Source organism: Lissotriton vulgaris, chromosome 3_1, assembly GCF_964263255.1.
Source record: "Lissotriton vulgaris chromosome 3_1, aLisVul1.2, whole genome shotgun sequence".
In the NCBI taxonomy this organism is placed as follows: Eukaryota; Metazoa; Chordata; class Amphibia; order Caudata; family Salamandridae; genus Lissotriton; species Lissotriton vulgaris.
Window position 1 is genome coordinate 1,480,918,882 of NC_141689.1, and position 26,338 is coordinate 1,480,945,219.

General features: G+C 45.8%; 1 protein-coding gene across 4 annotated transcripts in view; it reads left to right on the forward strand.

Annotated features, from left to right (window-relative positions):
- Positions 1-26,338, forward strand: part of PDLIM5 (PDZ and LIM domain 5) — a 597,783-nt gene that overhangs the window by 263,965 nt on the left and 307,480 nt on the right. For 3 of the 4 annotated variants that reach the window (XM_086961943.1, XM_086961942.1, XM_086961945.1), the window contains exons 4-5: positions 15,784-15,841; positions 17,898-18,346. In XM_086961943.1, the coding sequence (XP_086818069.1) occupies positions 15,784-15,841; positions 17,898-18,346 (507 nt within the window). Of the gene's footprint in view, positions 1-15,783; positions 15,842-17,897; positions 18,347-25,648; positions 25,666-26,338 lie in introns of all 4 variants that reach the window. The other variant, XM_086961944.1, reaches the window with a different exon arrangement.

Genomic DNA, 26,338 nt, shown 5'->3' on the forward strand with positions numbered 1-26,338 from the left:
CACCCTTGGGCGCCACCTTCAGATTCTTTTTTCCGCCGTTGGGTCTGGATCGTCGCATGAAGCTCCGGAGAAGTTTCAGGAGAAAAGAAGGAAATACACGAGTTTTTGGAAGAAAAAGGACCGAGGAAGGTCGGAGAAGAAGACCTCCTAGAACCAGAACGGAGAAGGAGGAAGAAAACATTGAGGTTTTCGACAGCCAAGGAGAAGGAGCGGGCAGGGGACCCCCTGACCGAGCACATGGACAACACTCCATTCAAGTTCTGCCGTAATTGCCACCACAAGTACGCGCAGAAGGACCAGCATATAAAAAGCTCTAGGAAGGCTAAATGCTCTGACCTATATGCAATGGAAGAGGAATACATTTGTTTGTGCATTACAAGGACAGTCATAAACCAAATAGTGTTTCTGGTTGCCCTAAACTTTCCTTAGCCCTTATGTTCAATGGACTACTGTAATGCTTTAAATATGTTTAGGTGTTTATATTTTCCTTCAAGAATAAATCCTTGAGGCGTATTCCCTTGTATGTAAGATTACAATCTGCACAATTTATGTAACTTGTAAACTAATAACTCAAACATTTAACGAGGGTCTACTTCAAGTAAAAAGAATGTGAGAGTTTCTTTGTTATTTTGTATTGGAAACATAAAAGCCTCTTTTAATCTAAGTTTCTCTGCCCCATCATAAAACACCGTGGGGCATATGTTTAAATTTAACTTGAATGTGCTTCACTGGCTAAGGCATGCCAACATCTTTTCTTAGAACCAGTAACTGCCCACTGAGCACGAGAGCAGATGTATATATCTTAAATAGCTACAGACAAGGCCACAAGTATCCATGCATACGAAGTGTTTTAAGAAACTTGAGTTTAGGTTAAACAAGGTCCAAGCAGACTGTTTAGTCTCTGAACGCTGTTTTAATCATCTACCGTGGTTTTGTTTTATTTGTAGGTATCGTTCAGTTTGCATTCATACACGAGCTTTTTTCTGTTTTTTCGTATCTATTACAATGGCATCCTTTCCTAATTTCTTAATGCCAAACCATGTCTAAATTGTGACGTCATTCCTGCTCCTTGTCTACGCTACAGTACAGGGAGGGACACACATTTTCTTTATCTTTTGCATCGTTGATGTCCCCTATAATGTGTATTTCCCTTCAGCACACGGGTTCATTTTGTGTCCAGAAAGGTAACACTGCTTGCTCTACAGCTTTAAAAGTGGACATTTCCTGGTAAATCTGTTTCTTTCCATTTAAGAATCGAATGTGTTCTCTGGTTGTATAATAGTTGGGCGTGTTTTTGTAGCAAATGCCTTCCATCTCCATGTTCCCACTTCTGGTCCAACTTCGTGTGTGTTGTTGTTGTCCAGGTAGTTTACACCGCTCATCTCTGTGCACACCGCAGCTGCATGGCCCCAGAGAGGAAGTGCTCGCCCAGGTTCCCTGACTCTAGCCCGGGCGGACTGGGAACCCAAATGCACCCTGGAAATTGTGTCGCACTAGCCCCCCCTCCCCCTCCCCCCATAGGCTGCAGAGGAGGAGGAGGGTGCACTGCTGTCTGTTACTAGGGGGCCAACCGATCCCATCCTTCCAGCTTACCTGGGAAATGCCCAATGCCTGCTACGGCCAATCCGGCCCTGACTCTAGCTTTCTGATACCTGCTCACTGGATGAAGGATTTTCCTTTCGGTTGCGTCAAGACCTCCTGACTCACGCGAGAGCTCCTCCCACATACAAAAAAAAGCAGAGTAGCCCCCCTATAACTGTCAGCACCCTAGTTCCCAAACAATTGCTTTCTGATTATTTTAAGCCAAGGTGTCCATTTAGTGATGGTGGGGTGCCAAAGGCTGACTCTCCTCACAATTGGCTTGAAAGTTCCATCCCCCCTACCCCCAATTTCTCTGTATGCTCCTTCTCAGTCTCTTGAATAAAATACCTCTTTTCCTCTAGTGTCTGAAACGCATCAGTGTTCTCGGGCGGGCAGAAGCTAACGGCGTCTCCTGCACAGTGAGCTCAGAGAAGGGCCCCAATCTTGCCAAATGTGTGTGGGGCAAGAACAGGAAACGACAGCGAAGCCACGTGTGGTCTGACTGAAGTGCAAATGCCAACCGCATATTACCAACGGTTTATTGGCACGGCTGCGAAAACAGCTAGCCCCGTGCTTTATCTGGGAGGGTGAATGAGTGTTTCAACAGCCGTAGCAGGTTTTGGTAACACATAAGCTATTTCATGAAGACTGGCTGAGCATATTAAAAAATGCCAATTGGCAAAGGCAGGAAAAGAAGAAACAATGACATGAACTTCGGAACTTGCCGAATAGCTGAGCTATTTTTTTATTTGATTGTGGGGAAAACAAGTGAATCAGTCTGTTTTAGGATAACCCTAAAGCAATATTATTCAAGTGTTGCTGTGGTTGAACCCTTACAATAAATAGTGTCATTTGTGGTGCTTATGTATGGTCATTGCAATTACAATCACTTTCCCATTACTGATTCCACGTTATCTAACTATAGAAAAGAGTCCAAATTCAACTGTTTTCAGGTGAAAATGTATTAACCTTCTGGGGTGCTGGTAGAGTAACTGGATTTTGAGTACGGTGCGTGCCTGTGTGCTTCTTGTTTGTGTTGGCTATTTGCTTGCATTTGTTGATTTGAATGGTCAGACCAAGCACTAGGAGTTATTATGATGCACCACAGTGATTCGATTTCTTGACGTTTATGTTTTTGAAGAGGGCTTCCCTAACATTAGCATTAAGTACTTGGAAATGTTTGCTTGACTGGTGACTCATGAACCCACGTCTCCTGGCCTAGGCTAGTGGGAGTAATGTCTTGCACAAAGCATATTTTTTATCTGTTTAAACAGTCCATCTGCACACATGTGTAATGTATCTGGTACAAAACATGGTCGGGACGTGGAAGAGCATAGTGGGGAAATGGGGACTAATTCCTACAAAGTGGTGGGGGTTAAGGGAATTGAGAGAGGGTTTGGGGCGAGACATGCTAATACCAAACAGACATCCATATATTAGTGAGGCAGTTGCGATTAACAAAATACACATTAAATCCTTCTACTGTTAGCACTACTGACAAAACAGACTTAAATGTACTCTAGCCCAGCCTTGGAGTAAGTAAAGTATTGTATACATATCACACTCCAATAATAATCAGTTGAGGCAGGGAATAACATATAAAATACACATTTTAAAAACTTTGAAATTGTTTTTAATGATTTTTCTTATGAGAACATAACAAAATTAAGCAGTGGTATTTTCAAAGTACATATCAATAGGAATGCCACATCCCCATAATCCAGACAGGGGTTTGAATAACAGGGCAAAGCCTCTTGCATCGGTATATTGGTGACTGAAGACGTCTATTCAAAATAACTTGATATTGAGCCCAAGACGTGAACTAGATATACAGCAAAAAAATACATATATTATCACACTTTGCTGTTACGCTCATTACGAACTAGCAGAGAATTCACAAAATGTTATGACCCAGTTTCCTAGCCATCCTCTGAGCTAGTATCACCATCTTCATTAAATTTATTGAGCAGGAGTCCCCAGGCAATAATGGCATCAACAGCATTCTCGTCAGTACGGGTAAGGCGCATATGGGCCTCCTCCGCTGAACCCCCTTCGCATAGGTCCCTGAGCCATGAGGTTGCCTGTGGTGGCTTTTTGCCCATCCAACCAATGGCTCTTCTACTCTTTGCCAATAATAGTGCCAGCTGGGCAAACTTGTAGGCAGTGCTTTAAGTGGGAAAAAAAACTGGGGGTGCTCTAAAAGGGGCGGGGCAACCCTCTTAAAAGGGTGTGGCCTATCCACGCAGGGGCGTGGTCTAAATCAAGATAACTAGCATTGTGTGCCTATGAAAAACCCCTTTAATTATCCTACCTTTGGAAAACTTTTTCTTCAAAGGATTTTACTTCCTCCTACAAGGCAGCTCACATAGCATGATGTCTCCAGTCTGACCCATGATTTCGCTGCCCTCCAACTGGAGCACAGTGCAGGGCACTCTTTCAAGCCAGGCGGAAGGAGACCGTGCGGGATACTGAGCCCACAAACCCTGTGTGAGACACTTAAGGGGATAGAAGCCTGGAAGTAAATTTAAGGCTGTGAATCTCCTTTTTTGTAGCACTAACGATTCCTGCCTGGAGGTCGCGCAAAAGCATTTTCATGTACATTAATGAATCGAAATTTGCCTAGCTTACGTAACGGTAAGTTTCAATTCTATTAAGGACACAGAGGCGAGGATTATGCTATATCTTCCTTCGCTTTATTAACATAAAGACTCCACAGCAGCTTAGGAAAAGATATATGATAGTAACAAAAAATGCTTTAAGGCCTAAAGCATTTGACGGGACGTTCAACAGATCAAAACAACAACTCCCAAGAGTCTCTTTGTATAATGACAGTCCATAGTCCTTCCACTCTGTCCATCACCGCTATAAACCCGGCCTTCTCTTCCTCTTCCTCCTCTTTCTTCGCGCAGATCACGCCTGAACCTCATTGATCCTGCTTAGCACCCTCGTTGCCTGTCGAAAAAGAAACAGCGTAAGCGAGGCGGCCCAGGAATGCAACAATAAGGCGAGGAGCATTCAGTGACTAATACAGCACAGACAATGTAAAGGAAAACGCTTTACTTACTGCCATACGGGTGGGTAGAGACACCACTGTGTAGCCTGGGTGGGATAATCCTTGCCTCCGTGTCCTTAATAGAATTGAAACTTACCGTTACGTAAGCTAGGCAAATTTCGATTCTATGTCAGGACCGGAGGCTTCAGATTATGCTAGTTCAAAGATTACTTACCACCAACTGGGCCAAATCCACCACCGGCTTAAAATAAAACCTCTTAAAGGTGGAATACGAGGACCAATCCGCCGCTCGCATTAGGTCCTCCAAGCGAGCACCCACCGAGAACGCCTTAGAGGCCATGGCCCCTCTGGCACAATGTGCTCCAAAGAGAGTAGTATTGATGACTGCTTCTTGCATGACCCACCGCACCCACCGAGCAATAGTGGGGGAGGAGACAGCTTTGTGTGGCTTCCGCAGAGCAATCAACAACTGACGTTCGCCCGGGGGGCGCAAATCCAAGGTCAGATCCTCATATGCTTTGAGGCATTGCACAACACACAACTTAGGAGTGTCAAGAAAAGCTGGATAGGAAATGGATCGCGACGACGTTTTGGTGCGTCGGCCCACGGTAAAAGTGACCCCATCCGGGGAAAAAATGCGTGCAGATATATCCAGCGCGCGCACGTCAGAGACGCGTCTACAAGAAATCAAACATAGCAACATGGCCAACTTTGCCGACAGTTCCTTAAGAGACAGATAGGAATTGGCCGGCCAGGACAAGAACAAGTTCAGAACCAAATTGACGTCCCAAAGGACGGAGTACCTGGGTTCAGGAGGCAACGCGAGACGAATAGCCCTCAGAAGCCGGCAAACAAAAGGATGCTCCCCTACTGGGTGGCCATCGATGTTGTCATGGCCTGCCGAAATCGCCGATCGAATAGCATTGATCGTTCTATAGGCCAAGCCCTTGTCGGCTACGTGAGCCAGGAAATTCAGCACGGGAACGAGGCCTGCGACCAAGGGATCCAAATCCCTTCGTAGACACCAACGCATCCACTTAAGCCAAGCGGATCTGTAGCGCTTCGTCGTACTATCGGCCCATGCTTTGGAGAGCAAGTGTTCAGCAGACCCCGAAAGGCCTGGGAGCGACCAGCGTCTCCTGAGAGCCTCCATGCCACGAGGCGGAGAGAGCTCTGCGTGATGAGAGGATGCGGTTCCCGATCCGGATTTGTCAGGAGCAGAGGAAACAGGGGGAGTAGGATTGGAAAATCCCAAGAAAGTTCCAGAAGAACCGGAAACCACACTTGAGACCTCCAGAGCGGTGTAACCAACACCAACTCCGCTCCTTGGCGGCATATTTGGGCCGCCGCTCGCATTATCATGGAGAACGGGGGAAACGCAAACGGCTGTTCCCGACTCCAATCCTGTAGAAAGGCGTCCGTGGCCTCCGCCAGAGGGTCCGGCCTCCAGCTGAAAAAACGCGGCAGACGGGACGCAAACAGGTCCACTGAAAAAGGACCCCAGAGAGTCTGTAACCACCGGAAGACCTCCGGATCCAGTTTCCACTGACTGGCGTCCCTGAGGTGTCTGGAGTGCCAATCCGCTACCTAGTTAGCCTGACCCGGTAGATATTCCGCCGTCACCGCAATGTGACGCGACAGGCAGTAGTCCCAGAAGTCCTTCGCCAGATCCGCCAAAGCGCGGGAACGAGGACCTCCTAGATGGTTCACATAACGAACCGCCGAAACATTGTTTATCCGTAAAAGGACACAGGCCTTGACCGAATCCTTGGTCCAACAACGGACTGCGAAGGAGCCCACCAGGAGCTCCAAACAGTTGATATGCAATCGTTGTTCTTCTGAAGACCAGGCGCTGCCGGTGGAAAAATCCCCGCACCGGGCGCCCCAGCCCGACCTGCTGGCATCGGACTCTATGACTAGGTCCGGGGCCGATCCGAAGATCGCCCGACCATTCCATGCCTCCATGTGAGACAGCCACCAAGACATTTCCTCCTTCACTTCTTCCGTGAGGGGAACCCACTGATCGTAGCTCATTCCACGACGTAGGTGTTGCGCCTTCAGGCGTTGGAGCGCCCTGTAATGCAGGGGGCCTGGGAAAATCGCTTGGATGGAGGACGACAGAAGTCCCACCACCTTGGCGATATGGCGCAAAGAAGTGCGATCTTTGGCGATCGTCTGCCGGAGCAGGTGTCGTATTTTCGCGACTTTCCGTCCCGGCAGGCTCAAGACAGCCTGCCCCGAGACCACCACGAAACCCAGGAAGATAATCCTTTGAGTGGGAACCAAAACCGACTTGGAGCCGTGGATAACGAACCCCAGTCTCTGAAGAAGGTGCACGTCCTGCCGAAGCTGGCCCGCCAACACCTCCGGGCACTGCCCCATGAGGAGGATGTCGTCTAAGTACACCAACATTCGGACCCCCTGACTCCTGAGAAACTCCACTACCGGGTGGAGCACTTTCGTGAAGCACCAGGGGGCCGACGACAGACCGAACGGAAGCGCGGCGAACTCGAACACCCTGTCGTTCCATATAAACTGAAGGAAACGACGATGCGGGGGGTGGATGGGGACGACCAAATAGGCATCCTTGAGATCCAGTCTCACCATCCAATCCCGAGGGAGGAGTACGTCTCGAAGGAGGTGGATACCCTCCATCTTGAAATGTCGATAGACCAACCACCCGTTGAATTCCTTGAGATTGATCACAGGTCTCTTGCCCCCATCTGTCTTGTCCACTAGGAAGACATTGCTGAGGAAACCGTTTGGATGGTGGGTTGATAGGCGGATGGCCCCTTTGCGGAGCAGTTCCGAGACCTCTCCGTCTATCAACCGCACGTCGGACTCTGAAAACACCATTGGACGTGGGGGCACCGCTTGCGTGGGCTGGTCGTAGAACTCTATGTGGAACCCACGTACAGTTTGCAAGACCCAAGCATCGGCAGTGAGCAACTCCCACTCCTCGCAAAAGGTTGCCAACCTCCCCCCAATCGGAACTTGATCCAAACAGAGTACACTTACCGGAGGCATTTCCTTGTCCAGAGTTCTTCCTGAACCCTCTGCCGCCGAAGCGCTGCCCTCTGGTGGGGTAGAAGTTGTTAAAGTTTGCTGAGGTCTGGTATTGACCTCTGCCGGAGCCTTGTCCTTTATTGTTGGCTTGCTGGCCACGGCCGGTCGCGCGGCCCCTACCGCGACCGGCCCCTCCGGAGAAACGTTGGTGAAACACCCGTTTAATGCTGGATTGAGCTTTGTCCAGCGATGTGAACGTGTTCACGAATTTGCCCAGCTCTCTGATAAAGGGCTCGCCAAAGAGGCCACCCTGGGCAACAGCACCCGCCTCCGACGAGGCCAGGTCCCCCAACTTCGGATCCAATTTAATCAAGAGCGAACGCCGCCGCTCAGTAGACAGTGCGCAGTTGGCGTTGCCCAAGAACACGATCACCCTCTGGGCCCAATTAGAAAGCACCTCCGGAGAAATGACGGTGCCATTTGCCTTCGCCTCCTCCGCCATATTGAGGATCTTCGTGGCAGGCCCTACCGCATCCAACAGCTTATCCTGGCAGGCCCGCCAGGACCGATCGATGCCCTTCCTGGGATCCTTCATAAATTTTGCCAAGAAGGTGGCCATCTTGGCATCCAACTCCGGGGTCATGGCCACCTTACCCTCCAAAGTCGGTCTAGGGCATTCCCCACGCAGGCAACCCCTTGCCTCCTTCTCCAGCGGCTTGCATAGCCTGCCCGCTACAAACTTCGCCACCGTCTCCCCCGGTGTCCAAGCCGCGGAGCGAGGGTGGACGATCTCGTCCGGGTCCAGCATGCCCGACTCATCTCGTGGCATCTCCTTGGCAGAGGACGCCGGAAGCCAAGATCGGGTCGACTCTCCGTCGTCATCGGTGTCTGGAGAGTCGTACACAGGAGAAGCGGGGGCCGTCGACACGTCCCCTGAAGCACCCGGATCCGCCAAGGGAGCAGGGGGCACCACCGTTGCCTTCGCCAGGAAGGCGTCCCGTAGACGCTCAAGCGCGCCCCTGTCCACACCTTGGGCCTCCGAGGACGGGCCTTCCCTACAGGGCCTCTTCGGTGCGGGCGGCAACCCGCCAGATGTCCCCGGGAGTTCGGGGGTCGGAGGCACATGCGCTGACGCCAGCTTCGCGCATTCTTCCACAATGCGGGCGGAGAGGCGGTCCTCCATAGGCCCTACCACCTCCGTCACGCAGCGATAAATCGAATTATCCACCGCCTGGTAAAATTCGTCGTCCTGCAGGTAGGAGTAGGGTTCTTCCTCGTACTCCCCTTCCATCCTGAAGCACAGGGGTAATTCCGGGGCACCCCGGAGGGCGGCAGTCGAGATAAGTCTCGGATATGGGCAGGCCAACTGGCTGCGATCACTTTGTGGGCCAACTGACGTGGCAGGTGGGGCAGCACCAACCCCCCAGCGCGCAGACTCTCCTCGCCGGGACCGAGTCTCCGCACCCCTCAAGTGCGCCAAGCCACACACGATCAAAAGAGGTGCACAAAGTTCACCCGAAGGTGTTTCACGCGGTCAGCGCCGCAATACAGACCCCAACGGGGCGTCAGAACAGGGAGGTACAGACCCGGAGCACCAGGTGTCAGAGGGGTACGCGAGGGTTGGTTCCTGCGCAAGCAGACTCCAGGGCGCGGCTCCTGTAACTGCGGAGGCGCGCCGAAGAGTCGGCGAGACGTTAGGACGCCCCCTGGCGGCTTACTCACTCACCGCACACAAATGGGAAAGAAAGATCGCGTAGGAACGATGGAACGTTCCCGCGACTGGGGACTCTGCAATGGAAAAATAAACCACGGAGTGAGACCCCCAACGATCGTACATATAATACAATCAGTAAACACATAAAGGAAACATGAAAAGCACTTATCTGGCTGCGGGAGCAGCGAAGAAAGAGGAGGAAGAGGAAGAGAAGGCCGGGTTTATAGCGGTGATGGACAGAGTGGAAGGACTATGGACTGTCATTATACAAAGAGACTCTTGGGAGTTGTTGTTTTGATCTGTTGAACGTTCCGTCAAATGCTTTAGGCCCTAAAGCATTTTTTGTTACTATCATATATCTTTTCCTAAGCTGCTGTGGAGTCTTTATGTTAATAAAGCGAAGGAAGATATAGCATAATCTGAAGCCTCCGGTCCTGACATAGAATCTTTACACAAATTCTATTTGAGCATAAAAGGTCCCGGAGCCACGCTCTGCGGGCAGCGTGCGGCGGTGCTTGTGTCATCAGCAGGGATAAAAGCCCCGTCGTCGAGGTGAGGCACAGCCGTGACTGATTATATGGGGGGTGGGCGGCGCTGCTAAATGATGTGCGAAATACCGGGCCTTGGTAGAGCCAAAGCGTGAAGGATGGAACTGGGTTTCCTGTGCTGTTGGAGTCGGAGACACTGTGCATAGCAGACACATTCTCCTGATTGCCCCTCGAGATCACTGACTGCTGCACTAACATTCCTTGCACGTTTCTAGGCGCTATTCGATTTCCATTAAACATGACGTAACTATTCTATTTACAGTCCTAAAAATATTTTTTAAAACGTATTCTGGTCCGAAAATAGAGACCGATAGAGACCCGTTTCGACTCTCTCTAAAAATAACTGCCGGTGCTCAGACCCGGACAGACCCGGCCCACTTAAAGCCCTGCTTGTAGGGGATCTTGCGCCCCTTGGGCCTTATCACACTCTCAGGAGACAAGCCATAGGGGTAAGGGGAAACATAATGTCAGTCGCTCTTACTATGATGGGCACTACATCCCCCCAGAAACTTTGTTTTCCAGCGTAGGTCCAGGCTAAACGCAAAAAGAGGCCCCCAGTTCCCCAAACGTGCACAACTAATTCCCCCTATTAGAGCAATGTGCTAAGTACCTGAGAGGGCCAAGGCACTGCTGGGAATCCTGCCCACACCTCTTTAGCAGTGTTTTCCAATCCACCATAGTAAAGAAAGTGGCCAGGTCCAACCCCGAATGCTTCATGTGCCTTCTGAAATGTGAAGAAGTCCTCCCCAGGGTACTGGTCACCCGCAACTTGGCTGCCTCCCAATCTCCATTGTTTTGTAGACCTATCCCCATCAATCACAGGAAACGGTGCAAGGTCCCACAGGTTGAGCTTCCGGTCATAGGGGGCTCTATGCAGCACTTTTGTGACCACAGCCTGACAGACCACCGCCGTCTGCTGTGCCAGGTAGGGAACCGGATTTTCAGATCAACCCCTCCCATCAATAAACACACCAGGGTATCCTCACCCATTATATCTGAGTACAATCTCTTTTCCCAGTTGTCTGATTGGGCCAACTATCATGCCGGGTGCTGCAAAGTACCTGCATAATAATAATTACGTAAATCCGGGAGAGCAAGGCCCCCCAATGTTCTATATCATGTTAATTAAATAACATTTTGAATAAAAATGTATTTACATCTATTTAATTTCTATTAAATAATTTCTGAAAACAATCCAAACATTTATTTTTCATGTTCATGAAAAAGATTCTAATAGAGTATATTGTAAATAATTTATTTTTCCCAATTTAAATCCTAACTAAAATAGATAACTTGAATCAAAGACTGACAAATTCACCACAAATGATACTGTAGGGTGTGTGAGGAAAAATTAACATTTTCATTAATTTTATGTAATTAAAACAATGTTTACATAAACAAGTAAAATAATTTAAAGTGCATGAATAACTTAAGATTTAGTACAGGTGTGCTGTCCCTTGTTACTCTAGAACTCCGATTTGCCACGTGAACTACCAGAGAAGGTCAATGACACGAAGGCATCGAGCCAGACAATACATTGTGCAATGGCAGTAGAACGACTCCGAATTAGTGGCTCCATTTAATGGCATCATTCAGACAGATCTAGTTGTCCTGCTTTCTGGGATAACTCTACACAATCTGTGTGACTGGCAGGTCATTGAGTAAGCCAAGCCATCCTGTCATCAGTGTAGTTGACACTGAAAGCTTTAGATGGAGCAATTATGTAAAATAGACCAACCTCATCTCTCACTTCCTGCAAGATACTCCAACCATGCTAGCAATTGGACATTGACTTCCATCTGTTTTGTTAGACAGTTTACCATCAACAATGTCGTACAAAAGTTGGCGAGCCCAGGAGATGCATGGCTGCCGACTTTCTCTTATCTAGGGTTCCAGCACATTCAAGGCAATGTTTATTTTTCACAAATAATTTCACCTTAAATCCCCAAATTTCATAGCCACAAAAATGTAAGTGCTATAGAGGGTCAGACGGGGACAGAAAATAGGCCCAGGCACCAAAATAAAATTGCCCACCAATAGTTAGATAGCTAAAATGTGGCACCACAGTTGCGAATTAAGGCAGTTTGAACGTGTAAAGACATGCTGTATAAGTGCTTTTTCAAGACATGTAAGACTGCATGAGTTTTAGTATGCTGCAGGCAATGTTTGTTTTAATATTATAGAAATCAACCATAAAAAACGGCCGAGCAGACCATAAAACAGGACCACAAACAGCCAAAATACCGTACACAAACAGACCTGCTAGACCAACCTATTGTGTTCTTCCTTTTGGCCCTATAGGCCACATCCAACTTGGGTAGATACCAGAGAAAGACTTCAGTTCTACTCATCAATTTGTCCATTGTATCCAAAAAGTCTCAACAGTAATGGTTGGAGAAAGGACCCTTTCCTTCACTACTGCTGGATGTTGCAATACTTTACCTTTGTACTTGTGAATTGGGACCCCCCAATAGAAGGCAGAAAGCCGCTTAAGACCTAACTGTTGAATCAATAGCTATCTCCTTCCTAGGTCTCGGAATTAGGTGGACATTGCCAGTACGGGACTCTCCAATTGTGCCTTGCAGCCTCTTTTGGGCACATGTGATTTAGAAATATTAAATATCTGTACAGTGACATCAACCAGTACACAGTGTGGCCTATTATCTGTGCCACTTCTCTAGTTGGCCAACTGCTCACTGAAGGCTGTCAGTAGATCAAGAGGTACCAGGTCTTTCTGACAATTGTCATGGTCCGACGGTTTGTGCCGAATACATTAATATGATCTGGTTCTTGTGTTGCATCAGGGTTCCTGAGAGATCATAAATGGGTCCAAAACAGTCATGGTTTTTAGGATCACTTTTTGTAGAAAAGACTCATCACCTTCTGTGGAAAGAAGTTTTTACTCACACAGAAGGACTGCATCAAATATCCTGTACCCTTTGCACAAAGATAAGTTACTGACCAAAGTATTTTCCATCTACGAGGTACATGACCACTTTATGAGGTTCGAGGGAGTATTGTATTTAATCTTTTTTCAAAGGACTCCCTTCGATAAGGGCTTTGGCAGTATCATGGACGAACGGCATGTGTGGCTCGTTCTCGGAGTGAGTGTGCGCTGCCAGTAAATGGGCATACCCTCCTCAATTCGTACACAATGTAGAGCTGTTTTAAGAAGTTGATCCTCCTTCTCTTGGAGGGCAAGGGATCTTATGGCAGTTATTGGGCTCAATATGGTAAGGCAACGATAAATTAGAACATAGTAAACTGGGCAGGTGTTTTGTATTAACATTTACTTCTTGGATGAGCTTCTGTCTCTTGATCGCCTTGTTGAATCGTGTGCAGATTCTCACAGTGCTGGAGGTTGTGCAAAAGATTTGAAAACCCCCAGGTTTCAATACTGTCTAGCCAATGCCAGTTAACATTTAAATCTCCTTAAACAGGAAGGGTGCCGGAGACAGTTATCTGGTTCAAGGAGCAACGCTAAAACATTTAGGAATGCTTTTTACATTTTTAGGCAGCAACAGCACCGAAAGCTTGGCTCCAAATTACTATTTGAGCAAAAAATAAGTTGCTAACTGGAATTCTCGGTTGGAAGCCATCCAGTTTTCTTCAGGTGAATGCATGTGGACTTCATTATTTTAATAGCATCCATTCAGGCTGCCAAATAGGACCCGACGGGACTGATTCACTGTAGATTCTGCTTACAAAAAATACATTTAGTCTTGTAACTCAGTGTGTGTGGAAATAAGAAGAATATTATGTTAATACGCAGAGGTTCAGGGGCAGGAAAGGTAAGGAGAGTGGCCATGCAACATGAATGAATGGAACACCAATATTCTTGCAAATTTGTGATCGTTCACAAGGACTTTTTTTGCCCACTCTGTTCCCTAGTGCCGACGCATCACACTGCAACCAGTACTAACTCCTGACACTCCTCACTCGTGCAAGTTCTCGCACAGACCAAGAATGTGAACTTGATTCCAGGCTTACTATGCACATGAAACGGCCCTCTAGAGGCCCCTCCTCAAGCTGCCCTCAACTGTTGGCTCCAGACACTGTGCACGGGTTCCAGATCCTCTAACCACTCACGAATTCCAGATACTGAAGCTCCCCATTTCTTTTAGACCCTCAGACAATTCACCAGTGCTAGTTCCTCAGAGTGTCCCAACAGGGCCTACCCCGTACACTGCACGCAGAGTTCAAACAGAAACACGCTATGTAATTCCCACACTATTAGAACACTGAGATTGACCCTGTTAATGGAAATGCTAAGAAGCGCTAATTATTATTTGTCTGTATGGTAGCTTCAGTAGGATCTGATGCACATATGCACATTAGATGTAGGTTTTAATCTCTTGTAAGTGAGGTGGTTGGGTGATATTAACATTGCATAACATGAGCCAGTTGGGATGACCCGAGGAATGTCGGCGAACACTAGAAGTATAGAGGCAATATAAGTTTCCAATCTCTGCTGGTTACTTCTTGTATTCTCTGCTAGATGGGAGGGCAGCCTCTTCCATGCTATCTAAGGTTGGGTTTGGAGTCCCTATATTCAATACCATGGTTGCAAGCACTCAACTTTAAATAAAATTATCTTCTCAATCCATCAAGAAATTCTTCTTTTATTCATGATTTCTGAAAATTGTAAATTTTCTAGCCAGACAATACGCGTTTTGTCAAACCGTTTTCCCCAATGACTTCATCAGGGCTTTATACATTAAAAGTATGTGCGTAAAGTTAAATCTTAATGGCAATGTAAATCTATGTAGGGGTGAAAGTTGTTGTTGGTGAGGGTTTTACGCAGAGAAGGTTTATTGAAAAGGAGTTGTTTCCTGCAGTGTTGATGTCCCGTATATTTTCTGCTTGTATCGTACAGAAACGGATACTATCCAAAGCCCTGATGAATTAATTGGGTTACACATATTTTACAAAACACTTCTTGTGGACTAGAACTTTCAGAAGTTTGAGAAATCTGGAATAAAAGAAGATATCTTGATGTGTTTGCAACAATAGTAGTATATATATATATCAAAACATGCCTGGAAGTCGAGTTTCAGTTGAGGAAGACATGTTGTGTTAAATGATAGTGGCAAAAATCATACCTTCTTCCCTCAGAACATTGCCACATGTTAACCTCATTTGGTAAATGCGAAATAGTCATTTGGCGCATTGAAAGCAAGGTGTATTACACACAGGTGTGTAATGAGCCTTTTATCAATATAAAAATCAGGCGCATTTCGCCAGGTTTCTGTGAGGAAGCTAATCACCGTCCTGTGTCGGTCAGGAGAATGGCTATGTACACTCCAGGCAGCCACTTATAAAATTAGTGGATTGTAATTCCAAATGAAATTGTTAGTACTCTTGGAAGTTTCGAGCATTACTTAACATTTGTAAAGATTATGTATGATGAAAACCAATGAGCAGAAGCATATTTAACCCCATTCTGCCTTGTGGGGTGGCCCAACTATCTCTCAAAGTCTTTGCACGGTAAGAAACAACGTATTCGGGATACTTGAGAGATCGCGCCTCCTGACCTGTATAATGGTTCCTAGTATTAAAACATCATCTGAATGAGGGAGAACTGGGTGTTTCGGAATCTCAATGTGGAGATGGCCATGCAGTTCTAGAAGATAATCATTTATCCATGTGACTCCCAGTACCTGCTTCTTTATGTGCCTAATGTATGTGTGGCGGTGTCTGATACCTCAAAGAAGGCAGGCAGCAAGTCTGGCATTCATCTGCCCTAGTACTGCCTTTTGTGCTTAGGGTTTGGCATTTTGGCCCCTAACAAAGATATTCAGATGACTGATTGGAATGTTTGACAATGCAGTTGCCTAGGTTGGATGTATGTATTTATCACCATGAATTGATGAGCTTTCTTTTTAAATTGACATTTCCTTCTCATTTTTTTTATCTTCCAGAGCTTCTGCTGCACCCAACCCTCCGCAGAAGGGAAGTTCATCCATTCCGGCAACAACAGTGAGTTGTGCAACTTCTAGGTTCTCCAATAAAAGATAGGCTCCACTCTCCCATTCCTAGAGTTTATTCAGCTAAACCGATGTCTTTCGCCATGTAGTAAAAGAGAGGGGAGAGAGAGCGTGCACTGCCTGTGCCGGAGAACACACATCTCCATAGCATAATGGAAACTCCATGACAATGGCAGGTCTTGTCGGCTTGCTCTGTTTTGCGACCTTCATTATGGTTCCTTCTGAGAAGTTAGGAATGTGTGGCGCCGCGGCCAGGGTGACCTACTCCGGAATCTGGGGATCACGGTTCGATCCCCGGGGCCGGCGGCAGGTCAGCCCAGCACCATGTGACTCTGGGCAATAGCTTGCTTAATGTTCCCGAAGGCCCCCAGCGCCTAGAGACCCTAACGGGTGATAGTTTGCGCTTTACAAATGTGGATTATTATTATTATTATTATTATTATTATTATTATTATTATTATAATGTGATTCAGGACATCTCCTGCCACACTTTCCTTCAATGGGCTCTGTGTTAGCTTCAAGTGCGCACAGTGTAATGTAAAACAGAATAACATTAATCACGTGACAGAATTACAGGAAACCACAGTGGGACATGGATATGCCAATGAAATGAGTTGTTGTAGCCTAGTTGGTCTGTGGATGATCTTTATGCAGTACACGCTTGGTGTTCATTCTGTATTCTAATTCATGAACCCATCACCACCAAAGCATTCTTTAGGCAGAATAGGGTTTTGGCTAGAAATGAACAGTAACAACAAAAATAAAGAGTAGTATTTCTTAGTACCCACTGCTGTGGGGCTTATTGTCCCTAATCAATGGTACTCATCCTCTTGGATGATAAGCTGAGTGCTTGAAACACTGATTTGCTGCTCGCAAATGTAGCCTGCTGATAGGCCCTTAACATGCTTAGGTATGTCATTGGCCTTGTTGTCCTCTACAAAAGAGAGTGCTCTATAGTGTTTGGTACCATTTTCTGCACCTAAAGTTGTGGATTTTCCAGATGGGGCTCCTTGGAAGCTACATGTGCTCAATTATGTTTAGATGGGTAAGGTAGTCAATTGGTCTTTTTCAGATTATCCTATGCATTAAAGCACACAAGGTGAGGTTCATGGTATTCTAGGCGCTCCACCACATCACCTATACGTTCTGAATTCCTTCATATTGTTGAATCGCAACCCACTGTGCTTCTGGTATTCTGTCGCACTTAAGTTAGTGAGAAGAGCAGGAAGGGAGTTATTGCCTCCCACAGTGCGCGTTCACATGTTACATTTATCCCAATGTGCCACTTCCACTAACTGTGGATTTGTGTCTGTAAACAGCTGATAACGTATTCCACTTATGACATAGTTTACCTTTTTCCATCAAACAGTACATACTTGAATAGACCCTCACACAAAGCTTTGTGCGTTAAAAAGCCTGTGGTGGCTGTAGGTGTCATACGTGACAAGGGGCACCCTCGCGGCTTTGCATTACCTGCCCAACCTCTCCTCCTCAGCAATATGACAACACAGAGAGGCCTGAGAAGTTCATGGAGGCAATCCCATTCCTGCTTGGAAGGTAGCAATGGTACCCGTACATGTGCTGCTCCAGTGACGACAAATACTTGGAAAGCACGTGGGCCAAGAAGGCACACCCAGAACAGACCTAGCAATAGACCTAGAGCTTTAGCAGAACCAATTACCACATTTAATCCCTATTCTCAGAAAGACAAATGGGAACAGATCAGCAGGAACCTTAAGAAAGAATAGGAATCCTAGAAGGTCAAACTGTAAAGTCTCACTAATTGTGTTTTATGTTTTGGTTGAGATGATACTTGCTTTATTTGAGTGTTTTTCTGCTCATGCTACTGCTGCCAGTGATTGCCATAAATAAGCACGTCGTGTGATTGCACAATTTTATTGTCACTGATCGATAGAGTGGTTTGCTACTAACGCCACACAGCAAAAGTGGCTTTTTGACACCCAGCCCACCTTGTAGATGTCAGCGTAACATTCACTGCATGTGGTTGGAGTGTTTTTCCTTGTGGTCTGTCTTTTTGTTTTAAATAGGGAGAGTCTCCGAAGGAAGTATATAAACCTGTGCCTATAGCGCCTCCTGCTGCTACCGTTCCAAAAATGACATCAACATCGAGTGTGGCCTACAATAAGGCGCCACGCCCATTTGGCGCTGCCTCATCTCCAAAGGTCACATCCATCCCATCGCCTTCCTCTGCCTTCACTGCCACCACATCAGCATCTGTGTCACCTCGTGCCTCCCCCCAGCCTTCGGCCCTGTCTCTGTTGGGTGCGGTCACCCCACCCACCACACCAGGAACGCAGGCTTTGTGCAAGCCGAGATCTGAGGGCTCCTCCCCAGCACTGGGCGCACCCAAGACTGCAGTGACCGCCCCATGGCAGCCTGCCACAACCAAAGTGCCTTCTGGTGAAAATACCCCGAAGGCGTTAGATGGGCAGCGGCAAGGAGCCAGAGAGAGTCCGGGTGACAAACAGCCAAACGGGTAGGTGCCTCAATGGTGATCCTGTTAACCACGCATGAATGTTGTTATGTAGAACGGGCTGAGTTGTGTTCAAAGGCAAACGCATCATGGGAAATCCACGTCAAACGATTTATCCAAAATAGGATTTTTCTGTTAATATCAGGCTGAAAACACAGCATAACACTGGAAATCCTTTAGTTGATTTTTCCATTGAGGGCACCGATGTCCCATGTGTGCACAAATTTGTTGATGATCAGAAATTCATTTGTGCCTGCTATATGGATCATTAATTAAAGAAATCCCAAACAATAAAAAAAAAAAGAAAACGATTGTATGTATGATTATCTAACGTGATGCGCTTGAATTTGATCAGAACATTCCTGTTAAAACCTACACACTCTTAAGAAGTGAAAGAAGCAGCAAGCGCCATTTTGTGCAAAGTAGGGCATCAGCAACAGAATATGGTTTGTTACAAATTACTTCCAGAAGGGGACGGTGTGGGCAGTGGTGGCTAATGGGTCTCAAAATCATCACTTTCCTCTCATATTTAGTGGCTGTGCCGCGTCTGTCTGCACCTCAATGTCCATGTTCTCTAAGAAGTCTAATTTTTGGCATTGGTGTAAGGAGCAGCGGTCTACTTCTCATCTCTTTTTGCTTGTGGTTAAATACTTGTGCCTAAAAAAACAATCAAATTATGAATATTTTTGCTGTTTCAGAGACATTTTGCAGGCTGTCATCGAGACAAGATGTGCTCCCTAAGTAGCCAGTTTAGCGGTTTGTGGTAGAGGGATGCCTTGATGCATTAAAGATGAGCTAGAAAGTCAGTTCGAAGACCTCTCCACAAGCCTTACTCCTGACCGTGGTTTGTGTGGCTGGAATCCCCATGGAGTCTGAGGCTCATTAGCTCACCACAAAATCAGGTGGAGTCGCAAGTGAGCCGCGGCAAGTCATGGTCAAGCTGACAAACCCCAACCCCCTTCAATCACAATTATGCTGACCCCAGAACAAGGTAGTTCTGAAATGTCTCTAATGCACTTTATTATAATAAAAAATAACATGTATGGAGAAAGGCTCACATAATTTAGGCAAGCCCAGGGCAGCAAGATAGGATTCTACCACCCCGTGATTAATGGTCCCCACTGAAATCTTTAACCTTCATTTCAATAGAAAATAAATACGAGGCCTTGTTCGCTCCATCAGTGTATGCGGTACAATGCTTTTTCCTGCCAAGTAGGTGCTCTGCGGAGGATATGGGCCAACACCACATTACTGTAGTCACACCTCTGCATGAAACTTAATTAGCATTAAAGGAATTTGCTGACCCATTAGTTCCTCTGCAAGGTGCTGAAAGGTTAAGACCAGCTATAGCGCCCTGTTATTAATATATGTTGACTAGGGAAATTGGAGCAGGCAGTCTCCCTGATGTGTCTCATACCGTGTTCATATATATATATATATTATTAAAAGGCTGTGCTTGGACCCATCTGCACCTTTCAGCTGAACTTGAGGGCTATCAATGCACACATTGGCTGCATAGTGCCAACAGTTTATCTTTCAATAGCATTTAAAATCGTTTCAATTTGTAGGGATGAAGAGTAACTCTTGAGGACTTAAGTAAGTTGAACTAAACACGATTCCTGCTCCCTGAATAACTTGATTATGTAATAAAATGGACGCCGTGGTCCGGCTCAGCCTTGCCAAGATATGATTTGATATCCACTCAGAGATGCAACTAGATAGGCCACGGCCGTCATCACTCCGCATTCCTGTCACTGTAGCGGGGTCCACTGTCGAGTCAAATACAGTACATTCAGGACAGACATACGCATCACCGTTAAATGATGCCAAGAGGGAGTCAGTCATGTTGACTGGAGAGCACGATTGAGATGTTAGTTTATTTCTTTTAAGTCCCTCTCTACATATTCTGTAACAACAGTACATATGAGTCTAGAATAACTGTGAACTCAGCTGGCATAAATCAGCCAAACCTACTGCACACAGACACAAGTCTGTCTGAACAAATGTTGGCATGCCAAGACATTCTATGCTTGGGTGCCATTTTCACAAAGTCCAGGAGGGTCAATAGGGCCTCCATGTCTGGCAACATACCGCCATGTCATACTGTGTGTGAAAAAAGCATCTCGGAATAGTCCACAATGGCTCAACACTCTCTGGCTAAATGAATAAAATCTGCAGCTGGAGCCGCACATTTCTCACAGTTATCATTTTTCCTCCCACTATATATTTGTACATTTTGACAGGAGTGTAGTGAACTTGATGCAGATATTTATAATGAATTAACCTGTCTGCCATTCGTAGATATCTCTCTGGTGTGCCGACAGCAGCATTTCCACTGTGCATCTGGGAGTTGTACCCCCAGATCTTTCGACCAGTTATCTTTGGAACGTGTCTCCACTTTTGGCATGTCTTTCAGAACCGTAGTGTACATCAAGTTTATGGTGTTGCTGGCTATTGACGACTGCAGCAAGACTAACTAGTCTCTAATCCGCTGGTTGTGTGGCTATGAGGGGAAGGCCAACCCTCACTAACTTCTTGAGTCTGAGGTAAAGAACATGGCCGGAGGTGTAGAGCTGCCCTTTTGTAAATTCTCATCCAAAGAGATAAACTACAGAGTAGTAAGAAGTTGTCTGTCCCATAGGTTCTGTATCCGTAGCGGGTTACTGTTGATGGGTAGCTTAGAGTTCTTTGTCAGTTTTATATGGGGAGAGTATACATTATCTATGTCAGAGATTCAGGCTAATTGTGCCCATGACGATATCATACAATCTACCACATGTATATCAGTTCAAGGCCGCTTCAGTGGCCTCAAAATCATATTTGTAAGCCTCTGACGGGCCGCCAAATCCAATCCTAAGTCCCAGTGTCGTAACTGGATGTTATTGTGAAGCCATTGCATGGCAAACTGTGATTGCACAATATAATAGCCAGCCTCGAAGTGTGGTGCAGCGAAGCTACCTGTTTATATGATCTCTGTAACAAATTTCAGCTAATCCGTAGCTGTTTTCTACCCAAGTTAACGTGATAAATGTCAACTTTGATTGTTCGAAAAAGCCCTCGGTTAATGGTATCGGAATGTTTGAGAAGTGGTTTAGTAAATTTGATAGATTTACTATTTAGATACGTACAATTCAACCTGCCTGTGTTATGGGCAATTTAATCCAACTATCTATATTAGGCTCTCTTTTGGCAATGAGTTTTTAATAATTCTCTTTAGAAACACCACCTGATCTCCATGGACCTGTGTACCGATATAGCGAATCAGTGTTTTTTGCCATCCCGAAGGATAGAGTAAGAGAAGTAAAGTCGTTGTGTCAGGGAGTGGCATCATTAACATTTTGGGCCAATTCAAATTAAGTCTTGACTATAGAACGCAGATAGTGATCTCCATAAGGATGGGTCTAAGTTAGTCTCATGGTCTTTAATAAGGAGCAATATATCATCGACATACAGGGATGGCAATATCGTACGTCTCCCAAATTGGATATCTTAATGACTGTGTGCCTCTCTTAGCAAGCTGACCAAAGGTTTCATGGAAAATGCATAAGTTAATAGGGATAGAGAGCAACCCTGCCTAGTCCCACACTGTATAGAGATAGGGTCGGAGATATGGTAATTTACCCGTACAAGCGGCATGGGTTTATTATGAAGTATTCTAATCCATTTGGTCATTGCTATCTCAAATCCCATTCTACTTAGGAACATTCTCAGGTATGGCCACTCGGAGTAGAATGCCTTGGTGGCATCCAAAAATATTGCCACAGTCTTCCATCTCAGGTCTGTCTGATGCAACACAGTGAACAAACTTTGTAGGTTGTCTATGGTAGAGCGGTTTGGTATAAACCCCAACTGCTCCATAAGGACAAGTCCAGGTAGTAAAGACACTAGCATGACGGTTAATACCTTGCTGATCAATATCTTATTGCCATTATTTATAAGTGATAGCGGCCTATATGAACCACAGTCCTGCGCAGGCTTCAGCTGTAGCAGTGAGATCACTTATACTTCTCTATCTGTGAGGTGGTAGCTTCTCTCTCTTGGGCCCTTCATTATACATGTCAAGCAAATAGGGAGCTAAACGCTTTCTATACTCCTTATAAAACTCACTTAGCAGGTCAACACTGCCCGGGGCCCTACCATTGCTTAACTCTTTTATAGCACAGATTATGTCCTCTATGGTAACCGGGGAGCAGAGCAATTCCTTCTCTGCTCCAGATATCGACTAATCTCATTTTCAACCCCTTGAAATCTAGATTCACCTAAAGGCTTGTAATATTTTGTAAGTTCCGCAAGGATATCTACGAATAGGAATTTTGCTTCTACCTCAGCAGTCTGTAGTAGCCACACAGACCCATCTGAGCTTCACCAAGCCTGCAACTTAAGGTCAGGTTGTTCGCCTTCACCGTATATCTGGCCTGCTGCATATTTCTCCAGAATGTTGTCTCTCTCTACAGCTCTTTTTGCCTCATTGTGAAATTCTTGTAATTCAAGTTGTATTTGGCAGAGGCTATCCCGTCTGTTAACCCTGATGTTCTCAGACTCGAATTGTTTCATTTGGCCTTCCATCTTGGTAAGAGTGCCTCTAATGGATTTTAATGTGCACTATCCTCTTGCCCATACACACCTCCCTGGATAAGAGCACTGAAGGCCTCCCAGACAATTCTGCACCCTTGTAATCAATTAATATTTATATCAAAATATGAAAATATGGCCTGTTGTTTCTTCTCTGAGAACCATGTTAAGGAGAATGGTGGGCTGAAGACGCCAAAGTCGGGGCATGCTTGGTGCCTGGTATCTGCAGTGTTAGCACCACTGGTGAGTGGTCAGACAGTGTCCGAGTAGATGTAGTTCTTTATCTGACCACCCAAGCACATCTTTAGTCCCCAGCCAGATATCCAATCTTGAGGCCGACCCATGGGCTGACGAATAATAGGTACAATCCTGCTTAGCACTTTCTCGCAACCTCCAGATGTCCACCAAAACATGGAACTTCATCATGTCCAGCAGGGTGGCATGTGCACCCCCATGAAGATGCATTCTAGTGTTTGAGCTGTTTAGGTTTTCATGCAGCGTCAGATCGATACCTCCTCCCCACAACACTGTTCACAGCTGTAACTGGAGGCACTGTGACATAACCGTGCAATAGAATCTAGTGTAATTGTGGTTGGGTCCATATGTAATACTAATAGTCATACAAGTGGGTTGCATGAGGCCTTGAACGAGCAAGAATCTTCCTTTGGGGTCTGTCTCCACATGGAGTGGACTAAATTGTTGCCCTTTTCTGATGCTTGTAGCGACCCCTTGAATTGGTGGAATAGTTGACCAAGAACCTATACGAACCCCGTTTAGACTCATTTAAAATTCTGTCTCAGAAGACGTTTCCTCATCCAATAGCATGCCTTGTGGCCAGAACTTGCCATATTTTTCTAGAATTATTCAAGCCTCGTACATTCCATGTCATGCATTTAACGAGGGGATAGCTCTTCGACCAATCCTGCCACCTGCAGACTTTAGATGCTTAAACCGTGTTCAGTGTAATATTGGAACTGGATTGTAAGGTGCCAAGTGTATCACCTTTCACTAGGTCACTCTGGCACTCTGCTTCATCATATTAGAACGCACTGTACTCACTTTACATCAGAAATCCTAAATATAGGGACACGTCACCCGCTGTTACAGTGTTACATTTGAGGTTCACTTTTTTTTGCTTTGATTTATGATCGCTTCAGCGGCATTTACTACTACCCTACTGATGAAGAAAAATAAAATTGTCTTCAACGGAGGACTATTCTATATAATACATCAATATATACTTGCCGTAGTTCTCTGACTAAGTACAGAAACACTATAGCCTGCCTAGTCCAATACCAATGCTTAAGAGCCGAAAGCTCCTATTTCACATTTTCTTTCAGTATTGTGGGCAGTGCTTTAATTTGTGAAAAATAAAAGTGGCCGGGCTCTCGTCAGGAGGCCACTGCAGCTTCCACCACACATGGCCCCTACCAGCGCTGCCAGTGATAGTAACAACACAGCTACTAACAATCACACGCTTGCAAGTCTGACAGTTCGGACTATTTCGGGTCCTCAAGCAATAAGAATGGTTTGGGTGGCAGGTAATAGTCAATTTTAATTAATATAGCATTAATAATTAACTGTTGTTGTGATCATTTATAAATTACCTAGACAGTGCCACCTTGTGGCAGACTGTCCCAAGCGCTGGTGCTAACAATTAAGTGCCGGTGCTGAGCACAGGAAAAGACAGCCTCAAATTAAGCACTGATTGTGGGGCAACAAATTTAAGCATGTCGTCTGGTCTATCACCAACTGAATGCAGTACAGAGAAGATGTTTAGCAGTTCAGGCTGTGGGCAGTATCCATAAAAGCCCTGTTATCAATAACAACAGACAAATATTTAAACTTGGAACAGATCTGGGGTGAATAATACCCTAAATTCCAAGTGATGATTTAAGAATTTGATTATTTCGAGTCTAGCCAGTGAGCCCTCCCAATATCACAATTGGGGCTTGTGGAACTACTGAGTAATCAGCTGTGAAATGTCGTGCCTGGTGATAATCTGGGGAGAAGCTTAGTGTGAGAGAAACAGAACCATGATCATATATATGGGTGTGTAGAGGTTTTGCTCTTTCAACTCTATCTGTAATTGCCTTATCAACTGCAAAGTTATTTAAGCAAAAATAGTTCACCTGGATCTTAGAAAACCAATATAACCACTGTCTAACCTAGCAAAATCCTCCACTTGGCCGTTAAATCCCAATCATCCCTCATACTTTTCAAAAAGACCCTTTGAATTTGTGAACCCAATGAAACAGGCGAAGGCATAATGTATCTCACGTCTCATATAGGGGAACAATAAAACCTTCCCCTCTATTACAAAGAGGATGAAAATAGGACAAGCTTGATGTAAAATCATGGAAAGGGAAGATGTCATCAACTTGAGGTCAATACATCGATGCAAATGTTCTTACATACTATATTTTGTACACCACCACCATGCCGTACAGCTCAGACAGTAGCTTGGATATAAATCCCAATTTTATTTTTCCACTTAGGGCAGTTTGAAACCTATGCTTTGCACATGAAGGTTCTTGCTGTTTCATGGAAATGGATTGTGGCCCAGCCTTACACTGCTTTGCTGTTGTCTTTACCAATGTTTATTTTAAGACAGATCAGTTATCTTATAGAGAAATGAAATATATTGTTAAGACCTGCAGGGTTTTCCCAAAAGGGATAATAACACCCCGTCTGGTTGTGTTGTAACGTGAAACACTTTCTTCTTCTTTACAGGTAGCAACAGTGACAAAGTTAGTATCCATATCACCGCAGAGGAAACATGGTGATCTGTTGTGTTTGAGTAACAAGCATGCTCCGTTGAACATTGTTTATAGAATTATGCAAACTTGCTTTTTACTTTGTTACCTTAAAGTAATGAAGACTTGAGATTCCGCTTGCTGTGATGACTTGCTTTGGGTAATGTTAAAATTTGGTTTAGGGATTGTGATCCACTGGTTGTTTGAAGTGTGTTAGCTTCAGGACAGAACACAAATTTAAAGCCTTCCATAAAATGTCTCTTCCCACTTTGGTGGAGGCTCTGGAACTGTCCGTCCCAGTGCTATCTGGTGATCTTGAACCCGATGCCACTGCACTAGAAACTTAGCTTAAGTCCAACACGGAAGCTGCTGCTCCTCTGTCCTCACATACCTCAAGGATGACCCGTCCTCCCACTACTTGGTTTAACCCCTTCCATGCTGATGACGGCCGGAAGACGTCATGGCACACAGTGCTCGTGTGCTGATGACGGCTCCCGGCCGTCATGACCGCACCCGCGATCGGAATGTGCCGCACAGGGGCCGAATCGCGGCCGCGCACAAGGGGTTAATGAATCCCTAAGAGTGAGTAAAAGTACATATAGAGGCCTAGAAAGGAAGTGGCACAAATATTACTCACCGGAAGACAGGAAGGCTGCCATGAAATCAC